Below are 17,258 nucleotides of genomic sequence, written 5' to 3'. Positions count from 1 at the left end.
CCCAATTTCTCCATCAATACTTTTTCCAGCCCACCTTCTATGGTAACTCTGTAGCTTGAGGATTTCAGCACTGTTGGTTCAGTGCTGAGAATAACCTTTTCCTGTCAATTACTTCTGGCATAGTGAGTAGGGTGTTGGATCTGGACCAAGGAACCAGCTACGTTTATACATTTTCTAATTTCATTAGTTGTGTGACTTTGCTACTTTTCTGTGGGGTCATTTTATGTATTGTACCTTTGTTATTATTTCGGTTGTTTAAAATTAGATAATCACTTTGTAATTTTTGGAAATGACTTTATCTTTAATCATTATTTGCAGATATTTTGTTAGTTGATATAATCTTGTAATATTATATATGAAATTGATGATTTAATTTTACATTAATTGCTTTAAATTATTTTATAGCCACACTTTTCATTATCACTGATTTTCATTGTATCAGATTGTGATGGGCTGTATGTGATGATACATATAGGTCTAGGATGTGTATATTTTAGGGATGTGCTCCGCTCCGATTAGGAGCGTAGAAGCAGTAGCGGATTGGCCTGCTCCGCCTTACCCAGAGGCGGAGTAGGAGCGGACCGCGGACCCCCTAGAAGCAAGGCGAAGAGAAGCGACCATTTTTCGGAGCTCCGAGTTCAGTCGGAGCGCTCCGGTCGCCATCTTGAAAACATTTCGCCATAGGATTGCATTGCGGCAAATAATCGCGCATAACTACGTTGTTTTTGAAGCTATCGTTCTGGAAATTCTTGTGCACAGAGAGTCGTGGATGGGGGTCATTTTGAGACCACTCTCACCTCTCTGCGTGCTGTGGTTCACGTGCAATATTTTTTTAAAAATCGGGGCAACCGCGGGGCTCAAACTGCGTTTCGGCTTTTCGCCCATAGGATTGCATTGAGGGAAAGAATCGGGGATAACTGGGGGGGGGTTTAAGCTATCGTTCTGAAAATTCTTGTGCACAGAGAGTCGTGGATGGGGGTCATTTTGAGACCACTCTCAACTTTCTGCATCGTACGGGTCGCGGGCTAGAAGTTTTTTAAAAATAGGGTCAACCGCGGGGCTCCGTTTCGGCTTTTCGCCCATAGGATTGCATTGAGGGAAAGAATCGGGGATAACTGGGGGGGGGTTTAAGCTATCGTTCTGAAAATTCTTGTGCACAGAGAGTCGTGGATGGGGGTCATTTTGAGACCACTCTCAACTTTCTGCGTGCTGTGGTTCACGTGCAATATTTTTTTAAAAATCGGGGTTTGGGTTTTTTTTTTTTATTATTATTTTTTTGGAAGCGATGACAGGCACATTCAACTCCCAATCCTGATGAGAATTCATCTCCTCAGAAAGCATCCTCCTCCAATCCCAGCGTTGGAGGGGGGACTAAGGCAGACCCACCCTGAGAACTTTCTGTTTTGTGTCTCTTTGTGGGTTGGCGTTCGTGGAGGGAACACTTACTTAGCTAGTGCTCCTGCTTTGGAGATAGATTAATTTAATATAGGTTTAGTTTGGCGCGTGTGTGTGTTTGTTTGCTTCTTTCTGACTTGTAGCTTAGTTTGCCCTGTGTTTTCCCCTTACTTTGATTTAATATAAACTTTATTTTTGAATTTTGGAGTGTGTGGTTGGGTTGGTTGCCCCCCCCCTTCCCTGTATTAAAGCCTGACTGTTCTGCTTTTGTGAAAGCTTTCTTTTGAAAGCATACACACACTTTTTGTCCCATTTCCCTACATTTATATTCTTAAACATATTTTATTATATTCTTTCACATAGTCCATTAGTATATATTCTCATACATATTATATTAGTATTCATATTTTGTTCTTCTTATAGTAGTGGTTGGTTCTTTTTCCCCCTCCCCTCTCTTAAATCCTGATTGTGTTTCCTTCTATCTTCTATACCAAATATACCAAAAAAATTGGATTCTCTTTTTCTTCTCTGTGTAACTTCGACGGAGTGGGCTGCTTTTGTCAAGTTCAACAGGCAGCCACAGATTGAGCATTTTGGGGAAAGCATACGCACACCATTTCCCTATTCTTAAACATATTATTATTATATTCTTTGACATAGTCTTAGTAGTCTATTAGTATACATTCTCATACATATTAGTAGTAGTATTCATATTTTGTTCTTCTTATAGTAGTGGTTGTCCCATTTCTTGTCCCATTTCCCTACATTTATTAGTAATATTCTAAAACATATTATTATATTCTTGTAGATATTCTTAGTAGTATATTCTCATACATATTAGTAGTAGTATATTTTATTGTTCTTGTCCCATTTCCCTACATTTAAACATATTATATTCTTCTTATACATATTCTTAGTAGTACCTTATACATAGTATTAGTAGTATTAATATTTTGTTAGTCATCATGAAAAGAGAAAGCAGGCGTGCTGAAAGCAGCAAGGCTCAGTCTGCCAGCAGGGCTTCCTCTCCTCCTGTGAAACTCAAACGGGCAACTCCTTGGCTGACTGCTCCAAAACAGAAGCAGGACAAGCAGCAGGCAGAGCCACTCTCTTCTGCAACTTGTGCCCGGCGTTCTCTTTTTGAGGGTGGGAATGGGAAAAGTGCCCGTTTGCAAGAGGCACGTGGCAGCAGTGCCATTAGAGGAGGAGGAGTATCCCCAACTCCTTCATTCTCCTTTCAGCCCACGAGCCCGCTGATGGACCTAGACGAGGTCCTCAGCACAGTGGAGGGGGGGGAGGAGGAGGAGGCGGTGGGCCTCCAGGATGTGGGGGCTGAGGAGGAGCAGCAGCAGGCCGAGGCTCTCTCCCCAGTCTCATCCCACACCCCTGTTTCTGTGGCAACACCAGAGAGCTCAGGCGGGCAATTGGTGGTGTCACCACAGAAACGAAAGACAAGCATCGTGTGGGACCACTTTGAGTTGGGAGCGGATCCCCGCTTTGCTGTCTGTCGCCACTGCAAACTCAGCCTAAGCAGGGGTTCATCGACAGGGCATTATGGAACCAGCAGCATGAAGATGCATCTTCATAGGCAGCACCAGGCGATCTTGCTGGGGAAAGAGGCGGGCAAGGCGACTGGTTCCAGGGGAAAGCCGAAGGCTGCTGCTGGCACTGCCACTCTAAGCTCTCCATCTCCCATCCCCACAAGGGTTAGGCAGGCAACCCTGCAGGACATGGGGTGGGGGAAGTATTGACCCACAAGATGGCGTTTTCCAATGCCCACCCAGGGTGCTACTGTGTTGGGGCATCTGCCGGGACTGACTCCTCCCCAATACTAGATCTATGACATGTCACTCTGCCTGCCCCTCTGCTAGCCTGTCCTCCTCGGTGACCGACTCGCTGGGATGGTTTGCGTTTGCAATGCGTGACTAACTGCAATGCTGGCTTAGAAACCAGCCATCACTTCCTTGTGCCCCCAGAAATGCCCGCAGCCTGCCTGCCTGCCTGCCCGCCTCCCCCGGGGTGCTGCTGTGGTGGGGCATCTGCCAGGACTGACTCCTCGCCTACTCTGCCTGCCTCTCTGCCCGCCTGGTGCCTGGTTTGCTCCCAATCGTCCTCCTCTGTGCCCCTCAAGGCGTAACTGCTGGCTTAGAAAGAAACAACCAGCCATCTTTGCCTCACTTTGCGCCCACTTATGGGTTGGTTTGCTATGCGTTAGTGCTCAAGCCATCCTTGCGGCACTACAATGCATGCTGCCTGCCTGCTTTCCATTGATGGTGCTATATAAATAAATAATAATAATAATAATAATTCTCCCCTTCCCGCCTTGCAGCGATGGTGTATGTGTCTTGCTTTGACTAAGGGGAGAAGTCCTTCCTGCGCTCACTTAGACTTTATCAAATTCAATAATCCCTTTTTCAAATGTGCCAGAAGATTTAGGGTTATCTCGTGGCATGTTGGGATTGCCTTGGAACTGGCCCCATTGAGCTGTCTGCAATTGCAACTTTAAATCCCTGACATACTGGAGTGTTCAAATTTCAAAAGTTCCCCTAACATCAGGGGATGATGGGATTGCCTTGAAACTTGGTGTCCATGGGGACACATGGGTAAGCTGTCATGGGACCAAAGGATAGGTTTCTAACGTGCAAATTGACGTAGTTGTAGAATGGGACTTGATTTGGGGTGAGTTAAAAAGTTTAAGCCGCGCCAAAAATCAGGGGATGATGGGATTTGCTTGCAACTTGGCGTGCATGTGGACACATGGATAAGCTCTCCTGGTGCCGAGTTTGAGGTTTCTAACATGCAAATTGACGGAGCTATCCCAAGGGGTGTGAATGGGGTGCCCGATTTTCATAAATTCCCCAAAAATCAGGGGATGATGGGATTGCCTTGAAACTTGGCGTGCATGTGGACACGTGGATAAGCTATCATGGTGCTGAGTTTGAGGTTTCTAACGTGCAAATTGACGTAGTTGTAGAATGGGACAATTTGGGGTGAGTTAAGCCATGCCAAAAATCAGGGGATGATGGGATTTGCTTGCAACTTGGCGTGCATGTGGACACATGGATAAGCTCTCCTGGTGCCGAGTTTGAGGTTTCTAACATGCAAATTGACGGAGCTATCCCAAGGGGTGTGAATGGGGTGCCCGATTTTCATAAATTCCCCAAAAATCAGGGGATGATGGGATTGCCTTGAAACTTGGCGTGCATGTGGACACGTGGATAAGCTATCATGGTGCTGAGTTTGAGGTTTCTAACGTGCAAATTGACGGAGCTATCTAAAGGGGTGTGAATTAGGGTTATGGGAGGTGCGTTAGAGGGTAGAGCCGCGCCAAAAATCAGGGGATGATGGGATTTGCTTGCAACTTGGCGTGCATGTGGACACATGGATAAGCTGCCCTGGTGCCGAGTTTGAGGTTTGTAACATGCAAATTGACGGAGCTATCCCAAGGGGTGTGAATGGGGTGCCCGATTTTCAAAAATTCGCCAAAAATCAGGGGATGATGGGATTGCCTTGAAACTTGGCGTGTGTGTGTATACGCCCATGAGGTGTCATGGTGCCAAACGTGAGGTTTCTAACTTCAACGGAAAAAAAGTTGTTTACTTTTTTAGCTTTCAATGCAAGCCTATGGGGGGGCAAAAACGGAGCTCCGGATCCGATCCGGAGCTCCGAGCGGAGCGGAGCGGAAGTGGGCGGAGCGGGGGCGGGGCGGAGCGACCCGCTCCGAAAAATGGCGGATCTGCAAGTGAAGCGGAGCGGGGGGTCCGTGCACACCCCTAGTATATTTTGCTGTGTCTATGAGCTGTAAATTGCCTTGAGTATAGCACCATAAAAGGGCACTATACAAATTAAAAATGAAATGAAAATGAAATCAAGTTTCTGTCCAACCACAAAGCTTGCCAAGAGGCCTTAGGCAAGTCACACTCTCAATCTGTATACTTCCTTTCTATATTGTCATACTCATGAAAGTTTACAGCCCTTAGAAACAACAAAATATACACATCCTAGTCCTAGAGAGCCAGTATGGCGCAGTGGCTAGAGTGTTGGACTGGGATGTGGGAGACTCAGGTTCTAATCCCCACATGGCCATGGAAACTCACTGGATGACTTCACTAATTCTCAGCCTAACCTACCTCACAGGGTTGTTGTGAGGACAAAACGGAGAGGAGGAAGGGGATCATGTAAGACGCCTATGATTCTTGCAAGAGGAAAAAAGGTGGGATATAAATTTAATTAATTAAAATACATATCCTCACATCCTATCACAATGCAATCCAATAAAAATAAATCATAACGGACGGTATGTACTTCAAAGGGTTGTTATGAGCATAAAATGGTCTAAACCTTGAACGCTGAGAAGGAAAAGAGAGAGAGAGAGAGAGCGAGAGAGAGCAAGCACCTTACCAGCCTTTTCTTTGCTGGTAGCCTTCTTGCCAGTGTTTTTCGTTGACTCAGAACTTTCACGCCCCTCGGCACATAGGTTTGGTGCTGATTCACTGGAATGGGGAACATCATTGGAAGACCTCTTGTTACGACGGCAGGAAGTGGAGACCAACAGTGCAGGAGAAGGCTCTGTGCCTACAGCAGTACAAACAGCGGGTTAGAAGTCTCATGGACCAGTCCAGATTAACGATGACTGCTGAATCACATTTTGGTAGTCCATCTGCTTTTGCTTCACAGATTTTCTCCTCTGCCAATATGTATGTGCCCACCCCCCACCCCAAAATACAGACAGGCAAGTTCCTTCTCACACTGTAGTACAGACAACATGGCATTCTTTTGGGCCAAAGCAACGGCCACCATGATCTGAGCTGCAGGGAGTTTCAAAAGGATCCCAGCACAAGGTACAGGATAGACGTACCCAACAAGGGTGGCTACAAGATTTTGCACCTTAGCAGAGGTTCCAGGATGGATAAGGCTCAGCACTACAGTGTGCAATGCAAAATAAAACATGAAGCATGGCAGATGCAATCCATGCTTCCATGGATGCTTACATTGGATTTTGAAGTCTGGGGGCAGCATGCGGATGTTGGACACTGCAATGTGACCTGTGTCCCCATCGTCGAACTCTACCAGCACTGAGTCTGCATCCTCCTCCTCATCACTCGAAGAACCTGTGGGGAAGAAGCTATGATAACCTTGGGGACAGAGAGGCACCTCTCAGGCCAGCTCCATGGTTGGTATGGGAGAAATTCGAACCCACTGACTTGGTTACTGGCTGTATTCTTAATTCCTCCCCACCTTGGGATTGAAAAGCCCCTCTCACCTCGAATGACATTCCCCGGGTAGAGGCAGCGAGATTTCTGGCTCCAATAAGCACAGACCCGGGTGCCAGGTGGAAGGCTGTGGCTTGACTGCGGCCGCACATCCAGAACCTGGAAAGAAACAAAGGGCCCTGGTTGGCAGATGGCCCACCATGCTCTTAGCCAGGCACTGAAACATTGCCGACACTGTTGCCTAGCCAAGGGTGGGCATATTTGATGTCATCATCTAATGACAGGTGGTCAAGGTTAAGCCTGAACACTACCCAGCAGAAACTGGTGGGAAAGGCTCTAGTATTCAGATGGCAACACGTTCATGCATTATGTGCTTTTCTCCCTTTTTCTTATGGTCACCAGTCATGTCCTCTTACCCTTGCATTCTGCCTGGACACCACTGAACCTTTTTCTCCAGCAGTCCAAACAGCAAATATTGCAAGCACTTCAAAGATTTGGTTTGGAATAAACCAAAGTTGCTAATAGCAATATTGAATCCCAAAATCAAAAATGCTGCGTAAATTTTATTGATTTGCTTTACATAGTTTATTTTGGGCAAAAAAAATTGATGTTTCCTTTGTGCGGGAACCTCTTGGTCTTTGGAATTCTGCACTGAGTGATTAAGTCTGACTAAAGCACAAGCATCAGCTAAGGCTTCCTCCTCACAGGGCTCTTCTGAATCAGGGAAATAGAAGCACTGTGCTGCCAAAATATACAGCAGCTCTCTCTGCACCCGGTTTGGCACTATGATGTGCAACCAGACATATGGGAGTATCTTTAGGAAAAGCAGGTATACTGGAACACACGATACTGGAACACTAAAAAGCAAGAAGCTAGCTGTAACCACAAAACCCACACAGGCCCTGCAATAGCTCCCATCAGCTGTGTGGATAGCAGAGGATCAATACTGAAGGGCCAGGTTGACTGTGGCAATCAGGTGCACTGTGCAAGTGCATTTGATCCCCCCTAAGCTATCATTTTGCAGGTGTACTCTTGCCTGAATGCACCTTGCCACATTTGCCCTGGAGCCAGGCTACCCCTCCAGTTCCAGTATCCAGAAGGCATGGGCCTCTCGACTGTACCTTGCTTATCTCATCAAAAATGCTTCTCTCTTGTATCCTGGGCAAGCTTGAGAGTGCACATTTACATAGGGGAGTAATATTTTTTGCTCTCTGCCACACAGGTAAGTCCCATAGGTATTGTTCCCGTCTTCTCCGCCCCAGTTGCTTAAGCAGGCCTGATTAATCCCAGGCCAGGATCTCCTGGGACTCACCGCCTCCTGTAGCAGCTGCTCCTGGGAATAGATCCTCTGCCGGTTCCCTCGCTCTCCCTCAATGACGATGCTGTAACTACAGGATGGACAAATGAACGACAGGGATTTATACAGCTGAAAATGTGGAAGGCTGGAAGAGAACACAGTTTGGCTAATTGTGTTAGATGTGAAATGGGATGTTCAGCCCTTGGTTTGCGGAAGAGTGAGTAGAGCATTTGCCTTTTGGCCCAGTTCACTGCACTGGGAATACAAGGTGCTCACCATTTAGTTCACAGATCCAGAAGTGTATGAGGCAAAGAGCACTAGGTGCTCAGTTTGGGGGTAGAAAGGGGGCTTAAAAGCTTGGTCTTTGAAAGGCACTGCCCTCCCTCTGCCCATGCTTTGCCCACGCTTGTGCCTGGGAAGCAGAAGCCTTACATGTCTGGTGGCTGCAGACTCTTCACACTGCCAGCATAGAGCAGGCTGTCCTCTTTGGGGATGAGCACACGCAGTCCATCCTGGAGATCCTCCTTGTGGATGGCACATGACTGGGCTGCAAACACAAAGCAAAGCATAAACCAACAGCTCACTGTGTTCCTTATTTCCTTACATCGGCAAACTTTGCAGACATGGATGGCTTGAGATTTGGCTGAGGGGCATAGAATGGCTGAATGGCTAGGCAGCCGGCAAGTACCATCATCTCAATTACAGTGCTCCACCTATAACACTTTCAGTGAGCACATTCCCAAGAATGGGCTTGCAGACTGGTTAAGATATGTCATTATTGCAAGCCTGAAAAAAGTTTCCTCAACATCTGGACCTTAGCTGGAAATGGGCTCTACCATGTTGCATCGTCCTCTGAACAGTCCTTCCCACTCTTCTGAGCTTTGCTGCCCTGCCAGCCGGGCAGCCCACCAAATGCCAAATTGTGGCCTTGAGTGTGTGCCAAGACTCACCAGGGGTCAGGTCTTGCTCTGTACCACTGGGTGGCATCTCCTCCTCTTCAGAGAAGCTGCTGTTATCATCAAACTCGAAGTGATCCTCAATGGCAAAGCTCTCCATCAGCCGGCTGACTGCCCGACCTTTGCACTGGAACAACAAAAGGGAAGTGGTGCCTTCTTCTTATACACAAGCACAACCCACACGCGCGTGACAAACAGCAACTTGCCCAAGGTGTGAATGGATGGAACCTGGGTCTTCTACTTCTTCAACTAAGACTTAATTCACAGCATCACCCTGGCACTAGTTCATTACTCATAGAAGGGCACTCAGAGGAATTTGGCCTGGAATGAAGACCTGGGGTGAGGGACTCATCTGCTTGCCTTCTTTATTCCTGGTTAGGCATCCCAAGTTCCTCCCTGCCTCATCCAGTAGTTAACCTAGCAATGGCCAGTGGGGCTGGAGCCATTCATGGGAATACTTTGGTGATGGTGGTGGCTGCAGGGCCATATGCTTTTTTCCTTCTTGCGTGTGGTAGGTGGTGCTGACATTCCCAAGCCCTCTATTGCAGGAGATGGATTGTCATTCCCTACCTGCTTGCTGACCACCTTGTTCTTGACCTTGGACAGCTTCTTGCCTTTGCTGAGGATGACCTTGGCATTGCGGGGAGAGAGTGCCAGCACCCCGTTCTTTCTCTGCCAAGAGGAGATAGGGAGAAAGTCAGCCCATGCAAAAGGGTACCACAGAGGGCCTAACCTGACACCCATGGCTGGAAAGATCTATCCGTTCCTAATGGCGAGCAGCAGCAGCAGCAAGACCCATGAGGGCCAGTCTGCTTGGCAGTGACACTGTTCTGTGGGAGCAGCCCTGCCCTATCTATCCCATCCCTTCCTCATTCCAAAAACAGGGCACCTGCCATCCCCCTTCCCCAGCCCTTTCCCCTCCTGCCCCTGCTCACCCTGAGGGCTGACTGCAGCACTTTGCTCTTGCGTGTGGCTTTCTTGAGGCGTTCACTGCTGAGCTTTCCTGCATCGTCCCGAGTTGTGAGTGATCGGGCCTGGCAGCTGGAGAAGAGCCCCTCGTTGGTTGTCGAGGTCCCGGGTCCACACTGAAGCTCCTTGGCCTTGCTCTTTATCTTCTTCTTGCTGGAGCCCTCGCAAGTCCCGGCCCGGCAGACTGACACCTTTTCCAGCCTCCCGACACCAGGCTTCACTGGACGCCGCTTGATTTTGACTTGGCCCTCGGGACTCGGGATTCGGCAAGGCCCTGTGTGGATCCAGAAGGGCATAACCATAAAGAAAGGCGCCAAGCCCAGCCCACAGGTCATGATTTGGCCACTGCTTATCTTGGCTTATGGAGGCTCACTCTCAGACAAGTATAACAGGAACAAGCCCATGCAAATCTATTATTTTGGGCCTACCATCGCCCCTTAGCAGCTTGCGGGCCTGCCTCATGGCTTTGCCTATTTGAGGGCAGTGGCTCAGTGTGTAATAGCAGGACCTGGTCCTTACAGTTCCCCCTGTAGATTATAACATGGACCCCTATGGATTCCCTGCAACTTAAAGAGTTGGGCCCATTTGGGTCCTTCACAGCCGCCTTACATCCATTCTGAGGCATGAGTCAGACATTATGTTTTGACAGCATGGAGTGACTAGGAGGACCGGATACAATCCGAATCGTTTCCCTGCCAGGCTTCAGTGCCCTGCTCTCACCAGCTGGGGGGGATTCAGCATCCTACCAAAACATCCCCATTACCTAGCAACCCCTGCCTCTCCTTTTTCTTCTTTGCCTTCTGATTGGCTTCCATTTTCACCACCGAGGAAGGAGAGGGGCCAATTACAGCAGGGTTTACTGTCACGTGAAGAGTGGAGCTGGTGTCACTGGTCAAGTCGTCACCACCACCATCATCGTCGCTTTCATAGTCTCTGTGGCGATTGTCATCTGTGGATGGAGAGGAGAGTCAAGAGACATTCAATGGCCACCTCAGTAGAGGGAGGAGACTCAAAACATTATTCGAGGCCCCCACAACTTCATAACGTCTAAACGTCTTCTACCACCAAGACCATCACCACATTGTTTTTGAGGTCCATATCTCAGCATGAATTGAGAAATAAGGTTTTAGGGCAGGAGTGCAGAACCTCTTTCAGCCCGACAGCCAAGTTACCTTTTGGAGAAGTCCTCAGGGGCTGCACTCAACAATACCAGCATATTTTAGCCTACAGCTCTCACAGCCAGTAACTAAGCCTCAGGAGAGGTATATCAGCATTTTAAAATGGGGGGGGGGGGCTGCTGCACACAAGCTGGGAAACCATCGAACGATTGGTGGTTGGGGGTCTTCTGGGGAACAGTATTGCACTGTCCCTTTTCCGCCCTCCGTTTGGGAATCACTGCAGCATTCCATCAGCTTGGAGTACTGCAGTGAGGGCTTGAGGTATGAGCACCTGGGAAAGCTGCCCTGGCGCACTGATCATGGGTAGAATGGTGGGGCGAAAGCTTTAAAAGAACACAAACAAACAGGCAGGCAGGCAAACAAGCAAGCCAATGACTTGGGGCTGTGTTTTGGCTGAGCCGCTCCATGTCAACCCCACTGTGGAGCGCGCTGCGCACCCCGCTTCCGATCTTAGTCCCTACATCCTGGCTCTTGCCCCCTTTGACAATGCGCCTTTGTTCTTTTGGCTTTGGGGAGTGGAAGCAGGATTCCTGTCTCAGTCTTGGCTTCCTGATAAGATGCCCCAGGAGCACCAGGGGGAAACCCGTAAGGCTGCAGGCAAATGGGAGCGGACACTGGCCCCAGCAGAGGCCATCACGTGCAACTATTTTTAAACTCCACAGCTTCCTCTGCTTGCCAGCAGGAAATGCGCGGTGCGGCAAGCTCCTGGCCAGAGCTGACGATAACAGCTTTGCTTGCAGGAGGACGGACTTGCCTGCAAATGGCCTGGGGGAAAGCGATTGTGCTGGCCTTCCTCAGGGGTAACGTGGAAGGACGGGTAGAGATTTTGCATCCTGGGGGCCAAACCAACAGCCCTCGCGCTCCCTTTCCGCTGTGCAGGCGGAGGTCATCAGCTGTCCCAAGGCCTGAGCGATCTTTCAGCAGCCACGGGCAGAGCAAGCTAACAGCTTCAACGGCAGGAACGTTGTCCTCAGATCTCCCATCATCGCTGCCTTTGCTTCCCAAGTCCCAGTAGGTCCCACCCCCAGTCAATACCTGTATCAGCATTCCCTGTGCTTGGCTTGGGCTCCAAGGTAGTGAACTCCTGCTGTGGGTATTTGGCAGAAGGCGCCGCTTTGGAACTCTTGGGCCGAGAGAGTTTCTTTTGGATCTGGGCCCCGGGGGTCGGCTCTTTCCGGCGGAACGGGCCAATACTTGCAGGTAAGCCTTTGCTCTTGACCTTGGATGCCAGCTTGCTTTGGGCACTGCTCTTCTTGCAACGCACCTTCTCCTGCAGAACCAGGTGCAGTGTAGAAGCAGACATGTTACTACTGCCAGCAGCTGCACAGCATTCTCACTCTCTGGAGTCTCCCTCTCCCTCCTGCTCAGCTGTGAGACACATGCCAGAATCAGGAAGTTGGAATAGGCTGAAAGGTCTCACCTGGCTCTACCACCACCAGTGTTGAAGCTGGATTCCCCATGTCCAAACCATCGGTCTAACACTCCAAGGAAGGGGATGACACCTTATGCCAACTGCTCTGCTTGCAAGGACATTTCACCCCCACTGCCTTATCCATACTTACTCCAACCTATACTGTCCTCACATTTAGCTACACTGCCCAGCAATTTAAACCCAGGGCCTCTATGTTTTTGTGCTAACAAATACCTGCCATCCAAAATAACACTTGGGCCCTGCACACTCTGTGTTTTGTTTTGTTTTAAAAGTGATCAAAATCCTGTAGTAAGGCAACCCAAACAAAACACTCAAATGGTACAATTGTGCAGATATTGGCTTATTTTGCTTAATTTATTCTGCTAATTTCTTGGGGAGGGCAGTAACATATAGTACAATGCAGCAGATCTGAAGGCTCATCTCATATACGCTGATATAACATCCACTGATCCTGCTAGGTTGATCTCTGGAGCCTAAAGTATCACAGCTGAAGTGGTGAATATCACCATCTGACAGGCTTTAAAAACATGGACAGAACAGGGCTGTCCTTCGTTTCCATCAGGCCCAACTTCTTCAACAGTGTTAGAGGGGCTACTTCTTATTCAACTACAAGATAGGCAAAAGGATAAAGAGGATGGCAAAGCTGGACTCACCTGGGAGTTCTTGATGCCACTATAAGCAGTCTCTGATATTTTCTTCTTTTTCTTCTTGGGCTCCCCCTCAGCCCGCAGCTCTGCACACAGGAGAGATAAGCTGGCCTTTACTGACCTGTAAATGGGGGGAAATGCTCAGTTTGGAGAAAGACCCGTAGAAAGATATGCAGTTCACTGTTTCATCTATAAAGGAGCGGAGGCTATGGGTTGATGAGAGACACAGGTGGAGTGCCATGCAGAGCCAGGGCACAAGCATCGTTGTTTTGGGCCAGGTACAAACTTGTAGCATAGGGCCCCTCCAACACACATCCCACGATCCCATCCCATGTTGCTTTTTGTTCATCAGTTTCCCTCATTTAGTGTATTGCTTGAGTTAAGATTGCGGAAAGGCCTTGTCTTCTTTTAGTTCCCTTTAGTTTAAACAAACTTCATACATTTCTGGCTGCCTCGTTTGCATTTATAGCAAGAATGGCAGTATGTGTAAGTATGTATGCATACACAGAATGTAAATCAGCAGCACTGGCTCCCACTGTCCCTGGGATCAATGTTCCTGATTATTAGGGTAATTTGTCCCTCCCACCAATGTTCCTTCCTATGCACGAGGAATGTTGAAACTGGCGGTTCTTGAGAGACCATGTCACGGAGGGAAGCACCAGTCTCACAAATAACACATTTTAGCTTAACTGCACAAACGTCTTCTCTCTTTTTTTCTAGAGAAGGGCCCAGAAAGTTGACTCTTCCGTTCTAATACTGTTCCTTAATGGCTCTAGCAAATCTGACAAGTTCTGGATAATAAATACATACACAGATACAAGGAAGTAGATTTCTAAAAATATTCTCACGGATGAGGTACAATTTAGTGTCAATGTTTTCTCCTCATGCCTGGGTCAGGGTGGCCAGGAGGTCCAGGCCCTGAAAAAGTGCCTGGACATCCCGGGCACCCTCAGCCATGCTTGCTCCGCCCCATTCTTGAGCACTGTGCAGAACTTCCTTTGGGAGGCAGGAATTCTTACACGTGTGTTTGACATAGATTGAGCATGCCCATTCATGCATGCTATAGTCCCATTCTCTCTGTATTCAGCAATTCTATGTAGCATCAATTAGCACAAATATGCATTACAAATGTGGTACTAGACCTCATGGCTAGCAAACAATTCTTGGCCATTTTTGTGGCCTCCATGTCCACTTAGCCCTTCCCTTGTTTTCTATATACATTCTCCAGCTATGTCCCATTCATCCATAGCACTCTTCCATGCGCTACCACAAAAGTTCAAATATCTTGGGTCAGAGGGACAACATGTAACTTTACTAGTTAATACAAAAGAAGTCCATTTGCATTTAAAGAAAATGCTAAGCTTTGCACAACTTATCCCAAGCAGAAAATTGGTATTGCCTTGGTCCACAGGATCTGGGAGTTTCTTTTTTGTAAAGATTTATAAAGATGCCTCACTATAACCATTATACTCCCAAGGTTGCAATGCATGAGCGGATAGGGCTAGGCAAACGTAGCATCTCAGTGCCTGTTCTCGTTCCGTCTTAGTGCTGGATGCTCAGGAAGGTTCTTAAGGGGCTCGTAGCATTCCTACTGCCTTCAGAGCCAGAGATCACCTCCTCCTCCTCATCCCATCTCTCCAGAACAGGAGGGCACAGCAGGAACTATGTGCCAAGACATCTGGGTTCTATTGAACTCCACTGTTTCCTCAGGAAGCAGCTTGGATGAAGACTGAATTGTGGTAACTGTGTAAAACAGGAGAAACCAAATTTCTCCCAACACACAAGAAGAGGCGTTCATATTACTAGAAAAATGTCTGCCACAGGCAGGGAATATGAAGAGTGGGGAGGGGGTTATATGTTGATGGATGTGTGTGTTCAGTAGGCATAGACAGAATTTACACTTTACTTGATCAGGATCTGATGCTAAGGAGCCAACACATCCATTTTCATGGAAAACATTCTATAAAATCAGAATGCAACATTTAAAGCATAAACAAAGTGCATAAATCAGCGAGAAAATTAAATTCCTTAATATGCAGCCAAAACAGTTTCCAAATACTTTCTGAAGTAGAAAAGATTTACGTTCCTTCCTAAGGAACAAGGAGACTCCAATGGAAATGGATCTCTTTCAGCAACAGGCTGCAAAGTATAGAAATCATTACCGAAAAGGCCCTGCTCCACACCTTGGCAAATTTCACCACCTTCACAGAGGGAACCTGAAGCAGAGCCTCCCCAATATACCCTAAAGGACATGAGGGTACATATGGGGAGTTTAGGAGGGGCAGGAGATGCTTCTAGGGGGCTTAGCCAAACAGTGGGCCTGTTCAGACAACACGCTAAGCTATGGTTAGACCGCTAACCCTTTTGCAGCAAATGGCTAGTGTGTTTAAACTGTGGTTATGTAGCCACCATGGTTAGGAATGGTTCACACGACACACTAAGCTGTAATGGTTAGCTCAAAATACTTAACCACCTTCTCTTAGTGTGTCGTCTGAACATGGTCAATGAGATGGAAAGCAGCTGGAGTCCCTTGCGTTGAAGAGGCTGCACTGATACCAGAGCGTTGGATGCACATTCCTGTGCATGTTTCATTTGTGGGGGAAGGCAGAGGAAAAGATGGCAGAATGTATCCCTCCCACATGTCCTGTGGCTGCTCTAGGAAAGGGAGGAGACATTCCTGGACTTTTCTTGCCTTCCAGCAACATTCCGGAGCGGCTGCCACTTCTGCTGCAGCTCATTAATTCACCAGCTACGGTGGGGGCTTTGGGACAATCACCTCTTTCAGCTGAGCTTGTCAGAAGGTTTTATGTGCAAGGGGATTGCCAGAAAAACTACAGTACCATGCCTGCCCAGGCAGCTTAACTCCCTCAGCACCAGAAGGATAGCAATATTGGGGGCAACATGAGTTGTGTAAGTGGTCGCAGTGCTATCCTCTCTAAGAAGCTAGGAGAGGCATCAAAGGTGCATGCCTAAATTCATGCATGCAATGATTAGGTCTGGAATTCTGGATTAATTTTCCCCAATTCCATAGTGCTAAACCTCAACATTTGCTGAATAAGGAAATGAGATACATTGTGCTGTTGTGATTTTCTCCTCTTTACAAAAGTGTGGATGTTTGTTTGGCGGGGGCAGGTTGGTGGGAAAGAATTGCAGGGAATCATGGGGAAATATGCGGTCTTTAAGGGAAGAAGCAGGGCCGGCGCTGCCATAGAGGCAGCTCAGGCGGCGGCCTAGAGCGCCAAGCAAAGGAGGGCGCCAAACGGTGCACCCGGAAGCTGCTCTCCTAGAGCGTCTTCCGGGCGCGCTGTTCCAAAGCCGCCGCCTTGGCTGCCCCCCAGCCCCAGTGTCCTGGCTTTGAAGCCAGTGCCCGGCCGGAAGCCGCTCCTGGCTTTGAAGCCAGGATGCTGGGGTTGGGGGGCAGCGGCTTCAGAACGGCGTGCCCGGAAGCCACTTCCGGGCATGCCGCTTCGAAACCTCCGCCCTGCCCCCCCAACCCCACCGTCCTGGCTTCGAAGCACCATGTACATTGATGGTGCTATATAAATAAATAATAATAATAATAAGGAGCGGGGGGCGGCTTCAGTACGGCGCACCCCCCGGTGCGCCATTCTGAAGTCTCTGCCCCGCCCCCCAACCCCAGCGTCCTGGCTTCAAAGCCAGGAGTGGGGGTGGCTTCAGTACAGCGCACCTGGGTGCGCCATTCTGAAGCCACCGCCCCGCCCCCCAACCCCAGTGTCTGGCTTCGAAGCCAGGATGCTGGGGTTGGGGGATGGGGCAGAGGCTTCGAAGTGGCGCGCCCGGAAGTGGCTTCCAGGCGCGCCGTCCTGGCTTCGAAGCCAGGAGCGGGGGGCGGGGTTTGGCTTCAGTACGGCGTGCCCGGGCACACCATTCTGAAGCCACCGCCCCCCCAACCCAGCGTCCTGGCTTCGAAGCCAGGAGCAGGCGCGGGGGGCAGGGGGCAGCTTCAGTACGGCGCGCCTGCCTAGGGCGCAAAATAGTCTGGCGCCGGCCCTGGGAAGAAGGGCAAGGGACGGGCAGTCATGGGGAAAGACTGTGGTGCTGAGTTAAGTTATCTCACCCCCTTGACCAGTGGAAGCCCTCAGCCCTGCCCATTTTCTCAGGGTTGCAGTGAAACTCCCACATAGATCATCATGTGTAATGTTACTGAAAA

At 48.8% G+C, this 17,258-nt stretch overlaps 1 protein-coding gene across 4 annotated transcripts in view; it reads right to left on the bottom strand.

The window, feature by feature from the left end:
* Nucleotides 1-17,258, bottom strand: part of BAHCC1 (BAH domain and coiled-coil containing 1) — a 101,280-nt gene that overhangs the window by 7,251 nt on the left and 76,771 nt on the right. For 3 of the 4 annotated variants that reach the window (XM_063120090.1, XM_063120092.1, XM_063120091.1), the window contains exons 14-24: nt 13,094-13,208; nt 12,044-12,278; nt 10,594-10,779; nt 9,797-10,104; nt 9,432-9,533; nt 8,856-8,988; nt 8,338-8,452; nt 7,921-7,996; nt 6,659-6,767; nt 6,387-6,506; nt 5,797-5,970 (exon numbers count right to left, since the gene is read on the bottom strand). In XM_063120090.1, coding sequence (XP_062976160.1) covers nt 5,797-5,970; nt 6,387-6,506; nt 6,659-6,767; nt 7,921-7,996; nt 8,338-8,452; nt 8,856-8,988; nt 9,432-9,533; nt 9,797-10,104; nt 10,594-10,779; nt 12,044-12,278; nt 13,094-13,208 — 1,673 coding nt within the window. The remainder of the gene's footprint in view (nt 1-5,796; nt 5,971-6,386; nt 6,507-6,658; nt 6,768-7,920; nt 7,997-8,337; nt 8,453-8,855; nt 8,989-9,431; nt 9,534-9,796; nt 10,105-10,593; nt 10,780-12,043; nt 12,279-13,093; nt 13,209-17,258) is intronic. The other variant, XM_063120093.1, reaches the window with a different exon arrangement.

The sequence above is a fragment of the Elgaria multicarinata genome, chromosome 3, assembly GCF_023053635.1.
Source record: "Elgaria multicarinata webbii isolate HBS135686 ecotype San Diego chromosome 3, rElgMul1.1.pri, whole genome shotgun sequence".
Taxonomy (NCBI): Eukaryota; Metazoa; Chordata; class Lepidosauria; order Squamata; family Anguidae; genus Elgaria; species Elgaria multicarinata.
This window is presented reverse-complemented; position numbering and strand designations above follow the sequence as displayed.